The 15,713-nt window shown below is 41.1% G+C and overlaps 1 protein-coding gene across 1 annotated transcript; it reads right to left on the minus strand.

Annotated features, from left to right (window-relative positions):
- Positions 1-4,925: 4,925 nt before the first annotated feature.
- LOC138631365 (protein HEG) lies at positions 4,926-12,737 on the minus strand. Its single transcript, XM_069716241.1, has 13 exons — positions 11,927-12,737; positions 11,376-11,573; positions 10,693-10,791; positions 10,484-10,593; positions 10,344-10,402; positions 10,126-10,256; positions 9,904-10,038; positions 9,247-9,289; positions 8,596-8,633; positions 8,428-8,515; positions 7,374-7,569; positions 6,168-6,200; positions 4,926-5,839 (listed from the first exon to the last, which is right to left on the minus strand). The coding sequence occupies exons 1-13, from the start codon at positions 12,726-12,728 to the stop codon at positions 5,711-5,713; spliced, it is 2,061 nt and encodes a 686-aa protein (XP_069572342.1). The 5' UTR covers positions 12,729-12,737; the 3' UTR covers positions 4,926-5,710.
- Between the last annotated feature and the right edge of the window lie 2,976 nt (positions 12,738-15,713).

Here is a 15,713-nt window from a genome sequence, read left to right on the forward strand (position 1 = left end):
CCAAACGTATAACCTTTGTGAGAAGGTTAAAACATTGCTTCATTTTGAAAGGTCACAAGTCAAAATTCCCATTCCTGGTATTTTCTTTCACCCCATGCAAGTGGATTTTAAAGGGCCTGCAAGTGGAGGAAGCTGAATGGAGAGAGGAGGTATCACCTGTCTGGATGATATTAACTGCTCTCCTCTTCCTCAGATCGCTGCTCTTCGTCTGGAAGAAGGCTTAATGTCCTCTCAGACTAACGTCCGCCCGGCGCCACAACTTTCTCTCCGTTCTCTCAGCCTCCAAGACTCATCAATAGAATAAACTGCCCCCCCCCCCCCGCCCCCCGCACACACACACACACACACACACACACACACACACACACACACACACACACACACACACACACACACACACACACACACACACACACACACACACACACACACACACACACACACACACACACACACACACACACACACACTATCTGCTGGGATTCAGGTTCCTTCAAGGCCTCCGACTGCTCTCCACTGCCTGAGATAAAGAGGTCGAGATAATAAATCAGATTACTCAACTAACTTTGACAGTGTTGTGATAAACGACGAGCATGGAGCCACATTTCTGGAAGAATTTAACTTTTTTTTTTTTTAATTTACATGACAATGTTTAACAATTCATATGCTGCGTTTGTTTTTAATAAAAGCGTAGCCCATGAAAGTTCATTTTTTGTTGAATGTTAAGCCAACAATATAACAATGTCTGTATGAGGTTGATTTTAATATTGCTTCTTATTTCTGTCATTAATTAATTTTCAGATGGACCAACAGAAAACAAATGAGAAAGAAGAAGAAAGGCGGACTTTAGGTTATAAGTTGTGGAAAAAAATGTACTGACTTTGTATTTGATGAGAGAAGTTGAATGGGAGTCTATGGAGCCGGAGGCTTTTTGGAGCCGACCTCTAGTGGCACTCGCTGGTATTGCAGCTTAAGACACCTTTTTCAGACCCAGAAGCTACGTTCACTTTTATATCCAGTCTATCATATAAACACGGGTCGCATCAAGCAGCTTGCTCAGACTATATTTCAGAGGAGGATGGTCTAATATAGTCTCCAATATAGTGTCCATACCCGTTGAGTCATTGGCATTAGTTAAAAAATGTCTTCTTTTATTCATATATGAAATACTGATGTTAGCCTAGGAGGTATAATAAACCTATTTTTGCACATAAAAATGATTGATGAAATGAGATGAAATGACTTTACTCTCCATTAGTAAGGCTGAGCAAGACTGTTTTTTCTTCTTTTTTTTTTAGCAGCTTTATATGAGCCCCACAAGGTTGCTGGGAAATGTTTCATAATTTTATGCACTTCACTGGCGGCTGCAGAGCTGCATTAGTGTAAGTGAATTATAGCCTTCTATGTAACTTAATAGAAACAGAAGAAGGAGAAGAAGAAGAAGAAGAAGAAGAAGAAGAAGAAGAAGAAGAAGAAGAAGAAGAAGAAGAAGAAGAAGAAGAAGAAGAAGAAGAAGAAGAAGAAGAAGAAGAAGAAGAAGAAGAAGAAGAAGAAGAAGAAGAAGAAGAAGAAGAAGAAGAAGAAGAAGAAGAAGAAGAAGAAGAAGAAGGGGGCGGGGTGGGAAGCTGAATAAGTGAAACACATTTCTGCTCATTCACAGCAATAAAACAGGAGAACAGGTGGCTTCGGCTTCTTTTGTGGGTCTTCTGGCAGGAATTTATTAGATTGTTTTGTTGGCACTCGTGCAGTGTAAATATAAGTGTTTGCAAACTAATATCTGCTTCATATGCTGTAGTCCGAGTGCTGTTTGGTGGTAATGTCCAAGAACTCTGCATCACACATTCAACATCATATCCTCGAATATAACTTTTTTTGTTCTTATGAATTTGAAATTAAAAAAAACAACAACTTCCATGTTCATCTGTTGGAATACAAAGTCAACTTTTACTGTCAGCATATTATTTATTTATTTTTTTAACTGAAATTTACAAGCAGAAAATACACATTTTAAAAGAGGGCACAAGCAGTAATTCAGTATTTCAAACAAAGAACTGATTTTCATAAGAGTCAATTACATTTTTCAGTTTTTGTCCCGGACTAAATAATCAATAACGTGCCGTTTTCAAGTGTTTTCAGGTTTGTCACCAACCAGAATGTGCAAGAAACTGTGTATTATTTGATTTCTCTCCATATAAATGTATTCTTTCTGTATCCTCTCTTGCACTTTTTATGAAGAAGTGGAATAAGGAATTATTTTAAATGCCTTTAGTGCATAATTTGTATACTAACGAAAAGAAAGAATGAAAAGCTCCTTGTTGAGTCTTAAATGTGTGACAGCTGAGACTCGCCTGATCTGCAGAGCACCTGGAATCCGGATCTCTCTGGGAGGAGGGAAGTTCCTCAAGTCGGCGGTCCGACTCAGCTGTCTCGGCCGCTCGATGCTAATTGGATTGCGTGCCCACTCCCACAGCTCGAGCAGGTCAAATGACTGGGATGTGTAGCTCACGGCCGTTAAGTGGTCTATCGATCAGTCAGCTGAGCCTGTGGGCTGATGGGATGTGCTGCAGCAGGCAGAGCCAAGGACTCGGCTGGCTGGTAATGGCTCCGAAATGGGATGCATTCCTTCACAGATGAGAACCAGAGGTGCTCGGTGCGAAGATGGAAATCAGGTGCACAGCATAATTCATGTTAACGCTCCATTCAGGTTCTCAAAAACTCTTCAAAATGTCTCAGAAACCTGAAGATGCAGCTTTATATCTTGTTTTAGACACTGCATTTGTAGACTTTTTAAAAGATTTTTCTTCATCCTACTAAACACCACTGCAGGTACATTTAACAAAATAAAAGCCTTTCATGTGACAATGACAATACATTTGTCTTGTTCCTTTAGATTAACTTTAAGTCCTAAAGCCAACACTCACGTCTCAGAGCGTCAAATGAGAAAGATGCAGCCAGTCACCTAATTAGATTAAACCACTTCATGCACTGAATTCATGTTGCCTCAATACATCTGACAAACTGCTGCTAAAAACAGAAGATAAAAAGGGCGGGAGAAGAAATCAACAATTTGAGCAGTCACTGTTCACACAAACTCAACAAAATTTATATTTTCTGTCAATATATTAGTCATTATATAACAAAAACATTTGTAATACAGCTTTAGCAGCTTAAAGGAAAATGATCTTTATTGTTGTAACCATCAGCTGAAGGCCTCAAGCTAAACTGAGACACTGCTAGATGGTGATGACCTTCAACATTCTTCATCAGAACAACTAAACCAGTTTAATTTCTTAATTTAAACCAGTTTAATTTATCAATCTAAACCAGTTTAATTCATCTAAACCAGAGAAGTTAAAGAGTTCACACAGGCATTGCATCTTAAACCAGATTTCCTCAAAGCAAACAGGTGGCAGACGACAGTCCCTCTTTCCTGCTTCATGTGTGTTATTCTACACAGAGATTAGTTCAAATCCAACCTATTAACAGGCCTTGGTATTAAACTACAGATCAGCACGCTGCACACGCACACGTTTACTCTATGCATGCAAACATAAGTCAACACACAACATGTGCATCTCATTTGTACTCTTCTGTATGCCAGTCACAGTCTGTTCCAGTGACCCAGTGCCCAAGATTAAGTCCCCAGCAAAGCCAGATTTATCGTACCAGCGCACCAAATCCCAGTTTTTAAGAGGCTGCGGCCAAAGTTTTACACAAACTGCAACATAAAACTCCTCAAGCTTTCAAACACGTCGTCACTATTGGTGAGAAACTGCTGCACAACAAGGCAGAGAGATGGAGAAGTTGGAGGGGAAATGCACAGCCAACATCGACTCCAGCAATCATCTCTTTAACGCTGTAAAACATGAAGCCATTCGATTACGTGGAGTCTCTTCTGCAGCTGTCATCTGAATGATGAACGGTGCCGCTATATTCAGCTTAAATGATAGTGGACATGTTTGCAAAAGCAATACTGCTAATTAAATGTTCAACTTTGCAGACGACTCTTTTAGACAGTTGGAAAACAGCTGTTATACTCTGGATGATATATAAACAAATGGAGGAATTATAAATGCAGAAATACAATTAGTTTTCCAAAAAATTATAAATGAGATTTGTCCTCAATCCTTAACAAAACACAAACCAATATCTCTGAGTACAGAAAGAAGATGAAGAAATGTAGTGATATCTAACCACTATCTTTTCTTGACTTGACTTCCTCATTGTTTGGAGTCCTTCTGTCCTCCGATGAATTTTCCTCCTTTAAATTGACTTTATGTTTCTTCTTTTCTTTATCATTATTAAAGGGAACTTTCCCTTTGCCACAAAAGGAGCCTTCACATTTGAAAAAGGTTACCAAAAAACAATGAAATAACCAGATTGCACCAAATAAGAAAATATATAGTGTAATTATAGGAGAAGCTGTGCATCAATTACATATGAATTATGTTTTTCTGCATATAGCAGAAAACGTACTAAACTTTAATATTCTAGTTCTTAAACGACATCCATTTTTAAATATGAACTGGGTGTTTCATGACTTTCCCAATTAGAATATCTTGTTTAAACTCATGAGAACTAATGATACCTTTGTTTGGGGTCTCAGGGACCCAGAAGTTTACCCTCTGAGGTCTAATGGACTCCATAACTAATGCCGCAGCTTCAAACTGCTTTTTCTTTTAATACAGAAGTGCAGCCACATTACTTCTGCAGCACTTTTATACGTTCTGCAGTAAGTCAGTGAAGGATCTACATGGTCTTCGTCTTTTGATCAGTTCATATATTTATATTGGCAGACAGTTATCGAAATTTGTGACTCAATGAATGATTTGGGAATCAGAGAACCTCCCCATAGTCAGAAAGGAGCAAAAGTTAAAAAATATGATGATCAATGATTAAAAAAAACAAGTGTGTTGTGTTGAAATTAATTTATTTCCACTGCACACACACACATACATTATCAGCTAAAAGATCTTCAATTATTTACAAAACAAACTTTACACACTTATAAAATAGTGCACTGTCTCTCACACAAGGATACATATATATGTATATATAATCTTCAAAGGAAACCTATACAGGTCATAATTGGCACATCCAAGAGACCATCAGCAGCTTTGCATCATGTTTCCTATTCGTCAAACAGACCATTAAAACAGGCACATTTTGCAAGTGCAGCTTCAACAAATACAGAGTGGTCCGCTTCCGACTGCTACAAAATAAATCCCTTTAAGAAACACCTCCGACCGGGGATCCAGCCCCTTCAGTCGTTCTAAAAGATAATCACACCCTTAAGAAAAGCAGCCCCACATTCAAATTCACCTTCAGAGAAAAGACTGGAGGTAAACTTAACACAAACTTTAGTGCAATTAGCAAAAATAAAAAGCTTCATTTCAAAAGTCTACAGAATGATTTCTTTAAAGCATAAAAAAAGAGAACAAAAACATGAAAAGTCAAAAGTACCTTCAAAAAAACAAGTTTTGTACTGAATTTAATGAGCAACAGCGACATCTAGTGGTGATAATCCCTAAGAGCAACAACCTGCTTTATATAAAAAGATGTTCAAATGTTCATGTGATCTCTTTGGTGGTCGTTCTCAGTTGTGTAGTAAACATGTCTTTAATGAGTAGCTCAGGAAGTTCCCACAGTTTCATCCCATAATATTCCTCAGCTCTCTGTGGATTTCACCCGTTAGATGGCCGGATGTTTTTCAGTTTTTCCTGTCGTCTCCTGGTAAGAAGTAGGGGTTCTCGTGGCCTTGGACCAGATATGAGTAACGGGATGTATTTTTACCTTTGAAGGTCTTCATCCCATCTGGATTGAGATCGTACGATCCCGACTGAAACATCAAAAGAGTGTGTTAGCTTCTTTTAGGAGCGTGGACTTCACACATTCACACACAGACAGACACAAGAGCCAAACCCCAGTCACCGATGTGGACCGAAACACTACTCACTACCATCCGAGGAGTTTCTTTGAACTGCCAGTCACTAGAATTAGCACGAAGATGAAAGCACACTGCTTTCCATAACAATCAGAGGTCTTTCATGAAACTTCCCATCACCCCGAAACACCATCACCACCGTTATGCTCACCGTGGCCCGTCTAAAACTATCAGCAGGGGGCATCAAGGCAAATCAGAATCTAAAAGCAAAGTCATGCCTTACCTTCTTCCATCCTTTCCCCTTCAGCTGAAGCCCCTAAAGCAATACACTGGGAGTCAGGCAAAGCAGGGAGCTACATGCTACCACTGTACTTCAATTCTGCATGATTGGGTTGAATATATCACTAAGCACAGGATTTACAACATATAATTAACATGTCTAATTCCTCTCTGAAATCATACAGGAAGGTTAATGTGCCCAGTGAGCACAGTCATGTTGATTTGCAGGTCAAAAATCATCAAGTTGTCATGTTGGATTAAAACGGAGCTAAATTCGGCATAAAAGCAGTTTCAACCTTCACATTTTAATGTAGAAAGAAAACAGGGTTCCCACTTCAAGTCAAATGGTAAAATTCTCTGACTTTTGTTGACTAAAAAGCTGAAATTCAATGACCTGTAATGAACAGAAAAACCAGCTGCTGTTTTGCTGAGCAAACAAGAAACATGCTCATCAATTTGCAAACTCACAGGCGTTTTCAGTACAAAACTTGAAACTGCTTAAACCTACTACAGAATTCTGATCACACACAACTGGGCGTGAGCACACTGATCAACACACCGACCATCAAAAACCAGCAAAAGGTTTGTGCAAAAGGTTTTTTGCACAATGGTCAAACTTTTTTAAATGAGAACGGTAAAAAACGAGGATGCTTCTTATTGTTGGTGTGGCTTCCTTTACTAGATCTGAGAGATCTATAGTAGTCTTACAAACTTTACATTTACCTTTCTGTCAACTATTCTTTTTCATTCAGTATTTGAATTCATCATTTTGTGGCCAAAGCTTTTGAAACTTACAATAATTTAAAACCACTCCCACAATATGGGAAAAAAAGACTAAATAGAAAACATTATATTTTGAAAAAGCAACTCAAATTTAAACATGCAAACAAAATTCCCTGATATTCCATCAGTTGCCCCCAAAAAAACGATAAAATCCCCTGACTTCCCCTTTCTTTTCCAGACAGTTATGAAACAGACGAATGTTCACTTTTCAACCTAATTCAGCCAGATTTGAACCCACATCTCTATCTGTATTTTCAACCTGCATACCACCAAGTCCACGTTCACTGGCCGTGTTAATAAGCAGATGCTCAACGACAGAAACACTGAACAGACTACCGGCTGATTTAGTAGGTGATCAACAGTCTGCAGGACCGTGAGTCTGATTAGTGCTTCGTAGCAGACGAGCACAGAACAGTTGGGAACTCACCAGTCCGTTGCTCTGATGCTTTTTGTCCACCAGAGTGTGCGTGCTGCCTCCTTCTGTCATCTCCATGGAGGGAGCCGAGTCCCCGCTGGTGTTGGCTCGAGGGATCGGCGTGACGCCGGTCGGCCAGGGCTGAGTGACGTCGCCCGACGAGTAAGGACTGCTGCTGGAGTCCGACTTGCTCTCTGAGCATCTCACCCTGACGCGCACAAAGGGGACAACGTAGTGTGTGTGTTGAGGATAAGGCTGCTTTTGTTATATTGATTTAAATTTTTCATGTAAAAAAATGAACTGATCCATGTAACAAATAGTGTTTGACATATGTTATACTGGTTTATTTGGAGTTAATTCCACATCCTACGTTCTGCTGCTGGTAATGCTGAGAATGAAACAGCAAATGTATTAAACTGCAGCAGACAATAGTCCTCAACAATTGTGCTACTGATCCCTGTAAAGCGACAGCGGACGGATGCGTCATTATTAGTCTATTTTTTAAATAAAACAACCGATATATTTGTGTCTGTTGTTTAGGATTTAGATTTATAGCTTCAGTAAAATCGAATGGGTTCCAGTGGAAGTGCCAGGTCAGGTCAGCAAAGTTAGACAGTATTAAGGTAAGTATTAATTATCATTTCTTTCTGGTCATTAAAAAACAGACTAAGACTTTTGAAAGCTTTTTTATGAGATTTGTTTAAGAAAAATACAGAATGACACAAACTAACCCTTCCAGCAGGAAAGTGTTTCATGATTTGCAGGAAAAAAAAAGGCTCCAAAAGCTACATTAAATTTCACCTGCGTTACGTATAAGTGTAACATTTCTAATCACTATATTTCAATGTCAAATAAGCTTTTCAATGACACTTTTTGAGTTTTTTACATAACTGAAACTTTCCTTATTTTGGGGGTTTTTAGAGCAACAAATCACCAAAACCAAACCTCAATGGGTTAAAAAAACATGGCGGAGCTTCTGTGTCTGTTTGTTATCTGCAGCACACTAAGAATGAAAGGAAATCAATACAGGAGCTGGTAATTAATTGATAATAATTAATGTTCTCACCTGCAGCAGTAAATGAGCAAAGCCAGGATGAGGATGAGCAGAAGTCCTCCTAGAACACAGGAGACGACGACCACCGCCAGCAGGGAGGCTGCCGACACGACACCGCCGGTTAGTTTTGTGAGTCAGTAACAGAGTTCAGTGTGTGCGGCTTGAAATAACGTTTCGTACCGTCATCGCAGTTGAAGCCGGCGAACCCGAACGGACATCTGAAGGAAAACAGTGATATCCAACTTTGAAAAATGGCCCAGTAGCATTTTTAACGGCGTTAAACCCTGAATCTACATGAGGGAGACACTAACTTCACTTTACTGTGAAGTAACACACACTTACACACACACACACACACACACACACACACACACACACACACACACACACACACACACACACACACACACACACACACACACACACACACACACACACACTTACACACACACACACACACACACACACACACACACACACACACACACACACACACACACACACACACACACACACACACACACACACACACACACATACACACACACACACACACACACACACACACACACACACACACACACACACACACACACACACACACACACACACACACACACACACACACACACACACACACACACACACACACACACACACACACACACACACACACACACACACACACACACACACACACACACACACACACACACACACACACACACACACACACACACACACACACACACACACACACACACACACACACACACACACACCCCCCCCCGAGTTAGCCCCCTGGGAACAGACTTGGTTAAAGCTACTCACGGTGTGCAGGTGTGTCCGACCGCCGTCTGCCCACTTGGACACGCTACAAACGAGAACAGAACAATCTACAGCTTCAGACTCTGGAAACGGACGACTCGCTGTGAAAACAGCAGGCTGACGGTTTCTTCACATCAAAGCTGGAGTTTTTTGACTTTTACAAACAAGCACGTAAAAAGTAAATGATGCTTTTTTTTATGAAACAAACTGTACGCAGCATCTGTCTGACGCTACTATTCTTTAAAAGCTCTTCCGGTAGCCGATCTCCTCGTTCACATAAAAAGCTAAACCTTGATCCTTCCACGTGTTTCCGGGGTAACATCCCGTTAAAAAGAAATGAATAAGGGAGATAAATGATGTAGAGGTCGAAGGTCGGCCGCAGCTCGTGACCTTGTCTGAGTCTCGTTGTTTCTGCCTTCGTTCACACAGACGTGTTCAGCGAGGAGAAGAAGGTTTCGTTACAGTTCTCTCGGCTGGAAAAGTTTCCCTTGAGATGAATGTGAGACGCTGCAGGTCATCAGCTCTTCTCGACTACAAATGAGGCTTCAATCATTCATGGAAGCAGAACTTTGTAAAGGCTCAAAAAATGTGCACATAAAAGCATAAAATAAGATGCGGTAATCTGCTCATTAGCGAGGCAGAATGAGTCCTGTGATTTACCTTTGCAGCTGGTGTTTGAGTACACGACGGAGATGTAGCCTCGTTTACAGGAACAAACCGCTCGTCCGTTCGTATTCGTGCACATCGTGGTGGAGACGTCACAAGCTAGCGGCTGCTGCTCGCACAGTTTTGTACCTAACAGAGAGCACATATAAACACATGTTTGATGAAAGCAGTCCGGCTGACATAACTTGACTTGAATAATGTACAAGCAGCACTTACCTGTGAACGTAGCATTAGCCAGCAACCCTCTAGAGTTGACTATAGCGCCAGTGATGACGTTAGCAACGGACTCTTGAGTGACAGTGGTGTTTTCAAAGATGTTGTTCACCGTTGCTTGCACACTTCCTGGTCTGGAGGATTAAAGAAAAGCACCAACAGAGCTGATAAATCTTTTGCAACATGTGAATTAATATCTTGCATCAGGAGAAAATACTCACTCCAGTTGTAGGACATCGGAGCGAATGAACCCGGGCTGACCTCCGAGGACATCGCTGAGCTATGAAACAGAGTAAACATGGCTGAAAAAACAAAAGAGGAGCATTTATGAGAGCTTTCATTCAACGTTACCTCAACCTACTGTTGCTGAAATCCGAGCCGCCGTCTCCTGGAAAATCCTCGAGGACCTGCTGCGCATTTCGTTATCAAATGTGAAGGAAGGGATGTGAAGCCGGCCGGGGAACACTTGGGCTGAGTAACGAGGAGGAGAGGACGGAAGAAACAAAGTGAGCTGTTAACGTACGGAGGTTTTTCTATCTGGCCGGAGATGAAATGTTTTAATGTTCTCACCGGGAACACAACGTCCGTCCAGCAGGAAGCTGCCTGAGAGACACTGACATGTTCCATTAAGACAAACGCTTTCAAGCGGACACGGAACCGCCGGACACACTGACGGGAGATCGAGCAAAAATGATCCATTAAACAACTTCTATCTCGCTTTTTATCTCATGCTTTGATTTTGATATTAAACAATAGATGATTTTTTTTTTGGCCACTCAAAAACAACTTGTGAACACCGACACCGCTTTTTAAGTTGATACGGCAAAAATGCAAACAAACAAGTTGCTTATTTACACATCTGACATTCACTGCAACATTATCAATCATTTTTAGTTGCGTTTTTGTTCCCTGATGCATGAAAGTCCAATATCGTATTCCATATATTATCTTGTGTTTTGGGTCTCGGCGAAGAGAAATCACGGTTCTTTCACCAGAACACTTTCACTTGGTCAAACTGGTTTTACATTGTCATTCAATTTTGTTATTACAAAAACTTTGACTACGGATGCTTTACTTTCCAGGGCAACAAATCTTTCCTTTTTTCTCTTTATAAACAATTTGAGTACAAAATGATTATCTGGTGATTTCCTGTGAATCCAAACTAAATCAGCAGTCGCCTGGACTCTGAACTCTTGATCTCATGGGACAATCACACCCAAAGACATGAAACAATTTTGGAGAAAGGTACGAACCTATGACTGGACTCAGGGTGGGGGGGGGCGGGGCTGCCGTGGAGATCTCTGTCGGTCGCTGGGTGGTGACGGTAGCAGGACTGGTGTCAGGGGGGGTGGTGGTGGAGGTTGGAGTAGTGGTGGCTGGTGAAGCTGTTGTACTGCCGTCAGCTTCAGTTGAATGAGTTAGAGAAGCGCTTTCTGTAGTGTGACCTGTCGCTATGTCATCCAAAATAAGAAACAATCAGTGTGAGGACATTGAAACACGTAACACAGACAACATCTAAGAGTTATTCATCTCAAATTATCCCGATTGAAAGTTACTAATTCACTGCAAATTACAAACTGGCTCGGCTTCAGTATTGCGTCCAGCTTGCAACAGCACTTTTCCTCTTACATGGAGTTGACATTTCTTGTTTTTAGCAAAATATCTCATCAAATATTGGCTGTATTATCGTGAGATTCAGTAAAGACGTCCAACATTAAAGTACTTTGTGTTACTTCTCATCTCCATGTTAAAATATATTATTTTTAAAAACACACACGGACATTCATCATGCTGCTAGTATTACCTCCTGAGCTTTCTGTAGAGGGACTAAGGGTGGTGGTATTTCCAGTGAGTGCTGTGGTGCTACTGCCTGGGGAGGTGCTTGCAGGGAGAGAGCTGGAGGCGGAGCTGGAGGTAGGTGAAGAGGATGGGGGTCCGACTGTGAGTGTTCTGTTTGGGGTAGCAGCGGAGGATGCAGGAGTCTCAGGAGAGGCGTTAGTGGAGATTGTTAGTGTTGGTGTAGTTAATGCAGCTGGAGAGCTTTGTGGGGTTACTGCACTGGTAGTTGTTGTGTTGGTGCTGGTTTGGGTGGTCGCTGGAGTTGTGTTGTTGTTTGTGTGTGTCGTTGCTGTGTCCATCGTTGTGTTGTTGTTTGGGTGTGTCGTTGCTGTGTCCGTCGTTGTGTTGTTGTTTGGGTGTGTCGTTGCTGTGTCCGTCGTTGTGTTGTTGTTTGGGTGTGTCGTTGCTGTGTCCATCGTTGTGTTGTTGTTTGGGTGTGTCGTTGCTGTGTCCATCGTTGTGTTGTTGTTTGGGTGTGTCGTTGCTGTGTCCATCGTTGTGTTGTTGTTTGGGTGTGTCGTTGCTGTGTCCATCGTTGTGTTGTTGTTTGGGTGTGTAGTTGCTGTGTCCATCGTTGTGTTGTTGTTTGGGTGTGTCGTTGCTGTGTCCATTGTTGTGTTGTTGTTTGGGTGTGCAGTGTGTGTTACCATTGTTGTGTTGTTGTTTGGGTGTGTAGTTGCTGTGTCCATCGTTGTGTTGTTGTTTGGGTGTGTCGTTGCTGTGTCCATTGTTGTGTTGTTGTTTGGGTGTGCAGTGTGTGTTACCATTGTTGTGTTGTTGTTTGGGTGTGTAGTTGCTGTGTCCATTGTTGTGTTGTTGTTTGGGTGTGCAGTGTGTGTTACCATCGTTGTGTTGTTGTTTGGGTGTGTAGTGTGTGTTACCATTGTTGTGTTGTTGTTTGGGTGTGTAGTGTGTGTTACCATTGTTGTGTTGTTGTTTGGGTGTGTAGTGTGTGTTACCATTGTTGTGTTGTTGTTTGGGTGTGCAGTGTGTGTTACCATCGTTGTGTTGTTGTTTGGGTGTGTAGTGTGTGTTACCATTGTTGTGTTGTTGTTTGGGTGTGTAGTGTGTGTTACCATTGTTGTGTTGTTGTTTGGGTGTGTAGTGTGTGTTACCATTGTTGTGTTGTTGTTTGGGTGTGTAGTGTGTGTTGCCATTGTTGTGTTGTTGTTTGGGTGTGTAGTGTGTGTTACCATCGTTGTGTTGTTGTTTGGGTGTGTAGTGTGTGTTACCATTGTTGTGTTGTTGTTTGGGTGTGTAGTGTGTGTTACCATCGTTGTGTTGTTTGTGACTGGTGTACCAGTAGTTGAGACATTGCTGTTGAACATTGTTGTGCTGTTTGAGGTGTGTGTGATCTCTGAGCTTGTAGTTGTGTTGCTGCTGTGTGTGTTTGCTGAGTTCATTGTGTGGTCTGAAGCTGAAGTTGTACTTGTAGTCTCAGTCAGGCCGGTCGTGCGGCTCGTCTCCGGACCAGCGGCGGACATTGTGCTTGGGGGGGGGAGGGGCGTCTCTGCAGGGGTGGAGGTCGGCCTCACAGTTGTGGGTTCTCCTCCAGCTGGCGTCATCACCGAAGCAGTTGAAGCACTTTCATTTACGGTCATGTGAGAAGTGGTTTCATTGAGCGCTCCAACGTCGGCGGGGGCGCTGGGTGTGAAAGGATCTGATGTCGTCATCCCTACAAAACAAAAAGCACAAGAAAACAATGAGCTCATCAACTTCTCACGTCAGTGTAAAGGAGTTCAAACAGAAAGAATCGAAGGTAGTAGTGTGTCGGATTAGAAAAATGCCGACTCGTGCACACAGAAATAAAACTCAGGACATGTCTGCAGGGAAGACGTCCGTCCTCCACGTCTGACACAACAGATTCTCTCTTCAATCAATCAGGTGGTTTTACTCACGTCTATAAAACCAAAGTGGATTTTAAAGACGAGGATGACCTACGATCTCCTGCTAACATTGTGTTTTCTGTGCAGACAAAGTGGCACAAATGTGTTAAAAAGAACCCTTAAATTGACCAATTTTGAACCAGATGTCTTATTTTAAACCAATCATGACAATTTTGGATAATTCCTAGAGCAAAACAAATACAGAGGGTTCTCAACTTACGAACATTCGAGTTACGAACAACCGCTGACGGATGTCCATAAATGTTCGTAAAATGCCGTATTGCGTTCGCAAGTTCGTATTTTGTACAGCGCGCCTCATCCGACTGATTCCCCTTTCTGCCGCAACCCACGCCGAGCAGCACCGGCTCATCTCCAACACTTCGTTCGTTGCTCCAACACTCACTTCGTTGTTGTTCATCTTAGTTCGTACCATCTTGGATACTTTACCGTTTCTCATATATTTATCACCCGTTTCTCACGTGTTTATCATGCCCAAGAAAGCAAATGCTAGTGCTAAATGCTAACTGCTAATTTAATATATAACGAATTACGAACAATTCAGCTTACGAACAGCTGTTCGGAACGCATTGTGTTCGTAGGTTGAGAATCTGCTGTACTGTGGTGTAACTATTCACATCTAAAAATGAAAAAAAGCAGCATTTAAAGTTGTGTTTGTGTCCAACAAGCACATGTACTTTAAGTCTTCTTGAAAACAGCTGTTGTTGTAGGAAATAATGCTGAAAGCAGTAAGTGTGAAACTAAATGCAGCCATAGAACCAAAACAATGAACTAAAAGATGCTATCATACTTTGAACAAGCTGAAAGTCTTGGTGGGTTCGTCACTACAAGCAACAGCTTTCATATACAACCAGTCATTTGATCCACTGTTAGTTAATATTACATTACATTACATTATATTACATTATATTACATTACATTACATTATATTTCATTTATCTGACTCTTTTATCCAAAGCGACTTACAATAAGTTAATTTCAACCATGAGGGTTCAAACCAGAACAACAACAATCAAGAAAATATAATTTCTTCCAGAAAGCCAAACTACAAAGTTTTATTTTAAGATACTAAAGTTCTACTGTTCAATACTGTAATATACATGCTGGATTCAGCAGCTTAATGTCCACATCACAGCTTGAGTTAATTATTCATGTTAATTAGTTCGGCCAAAGAATTAATTCATTAATTAGCAAATATTTCCATATCAATGTCTTCATGTGTTCATATTCACATCAAATTGGAGGTATGAATATTAGAGATGGGTTTAATCGACTCCAGATGATCAGTGGACATGATTTTTCTGTCAAATGTAGTTATTTGGACAAAAATGTTTCCAAAGACAGATTAGAAACATATATTACAAAACAAAATAGAAGCCACAGTTTTAACTTTGCTACTTTATATTTCAGTTTTTTTGATGGATTTGATCTGTGTTATAAAATGTTGAAGGAGCATGTTATAGAACATACTGTTCATGAAAATGGTTTCATTTCAGATGTTTTCCGATGGCTGCACTGTACGTAGAGTTGGATATGACACGTTTACCTTGTATCTGCTTTTATCTGCTTTTAGTTTTGTGAAATTCCCAAAAGATATTACTTTGTAAAAGATTACAAGCACAAATGGGTCAGTAACAACTCCAAAGATGTATTTATGGCTTTTATCTTTATGGCTGTAATCACGCACGCGTTTCAAAGAAACACTTGAGTGTATAGAAAAGTTGCCGACAGCTGACTCAGCAGATAAGATGGAGCGAAAGTGACGGCTGCTGACGACAGCAGAATGTGTCGGTCGGTCTCAACTCATCTGAGTACCTTGAGGGAAAAAGCTGCTTTCTGTGCTGCCGG

The sequence above is a fragment of the Brachyistius frenatus genome, unplaced genomic scaffold, assembly GCF_029030835.1.
Source record: "Brachyistius frenatus isolate BFR_SWC_R1_liver_20210118 unplaced genomic scaffold, ASM2903083v1 Contig_154, whole genome shotgun sequence".
Classification (NCBI taxonomy): Eukaryota; Metazoa; Chordata; class Actinopteri; family Embiotocidae; genus Brachyistius; species Brachyistius frenatus.

Excerpts from the sequence above, each read along its gene's own strand:
- LOC138631365 (XM_069716241.1), bottom strand. The coding sequence starts at position 12,728 with ATGGTAACACACACTGCACACCCAAACAACAACACAACAATGGACACA. Across the intron at positions 10,403-10,483 it reads CGGCTCGGATTTCAGCAACA|CTCAGCGATGTCCTCGGAGG; the intron begins GTAGGTTGAGGT and ends TCTGTTTCATAG. Across the intron at positions 5,840-6,167 it reads AGGGGAAAGGATGGAAGAAG|TCGGGATCGTACGATCTCAA; the intron begins GTAAGGCATGAC and ends TTGATGTTTCAG.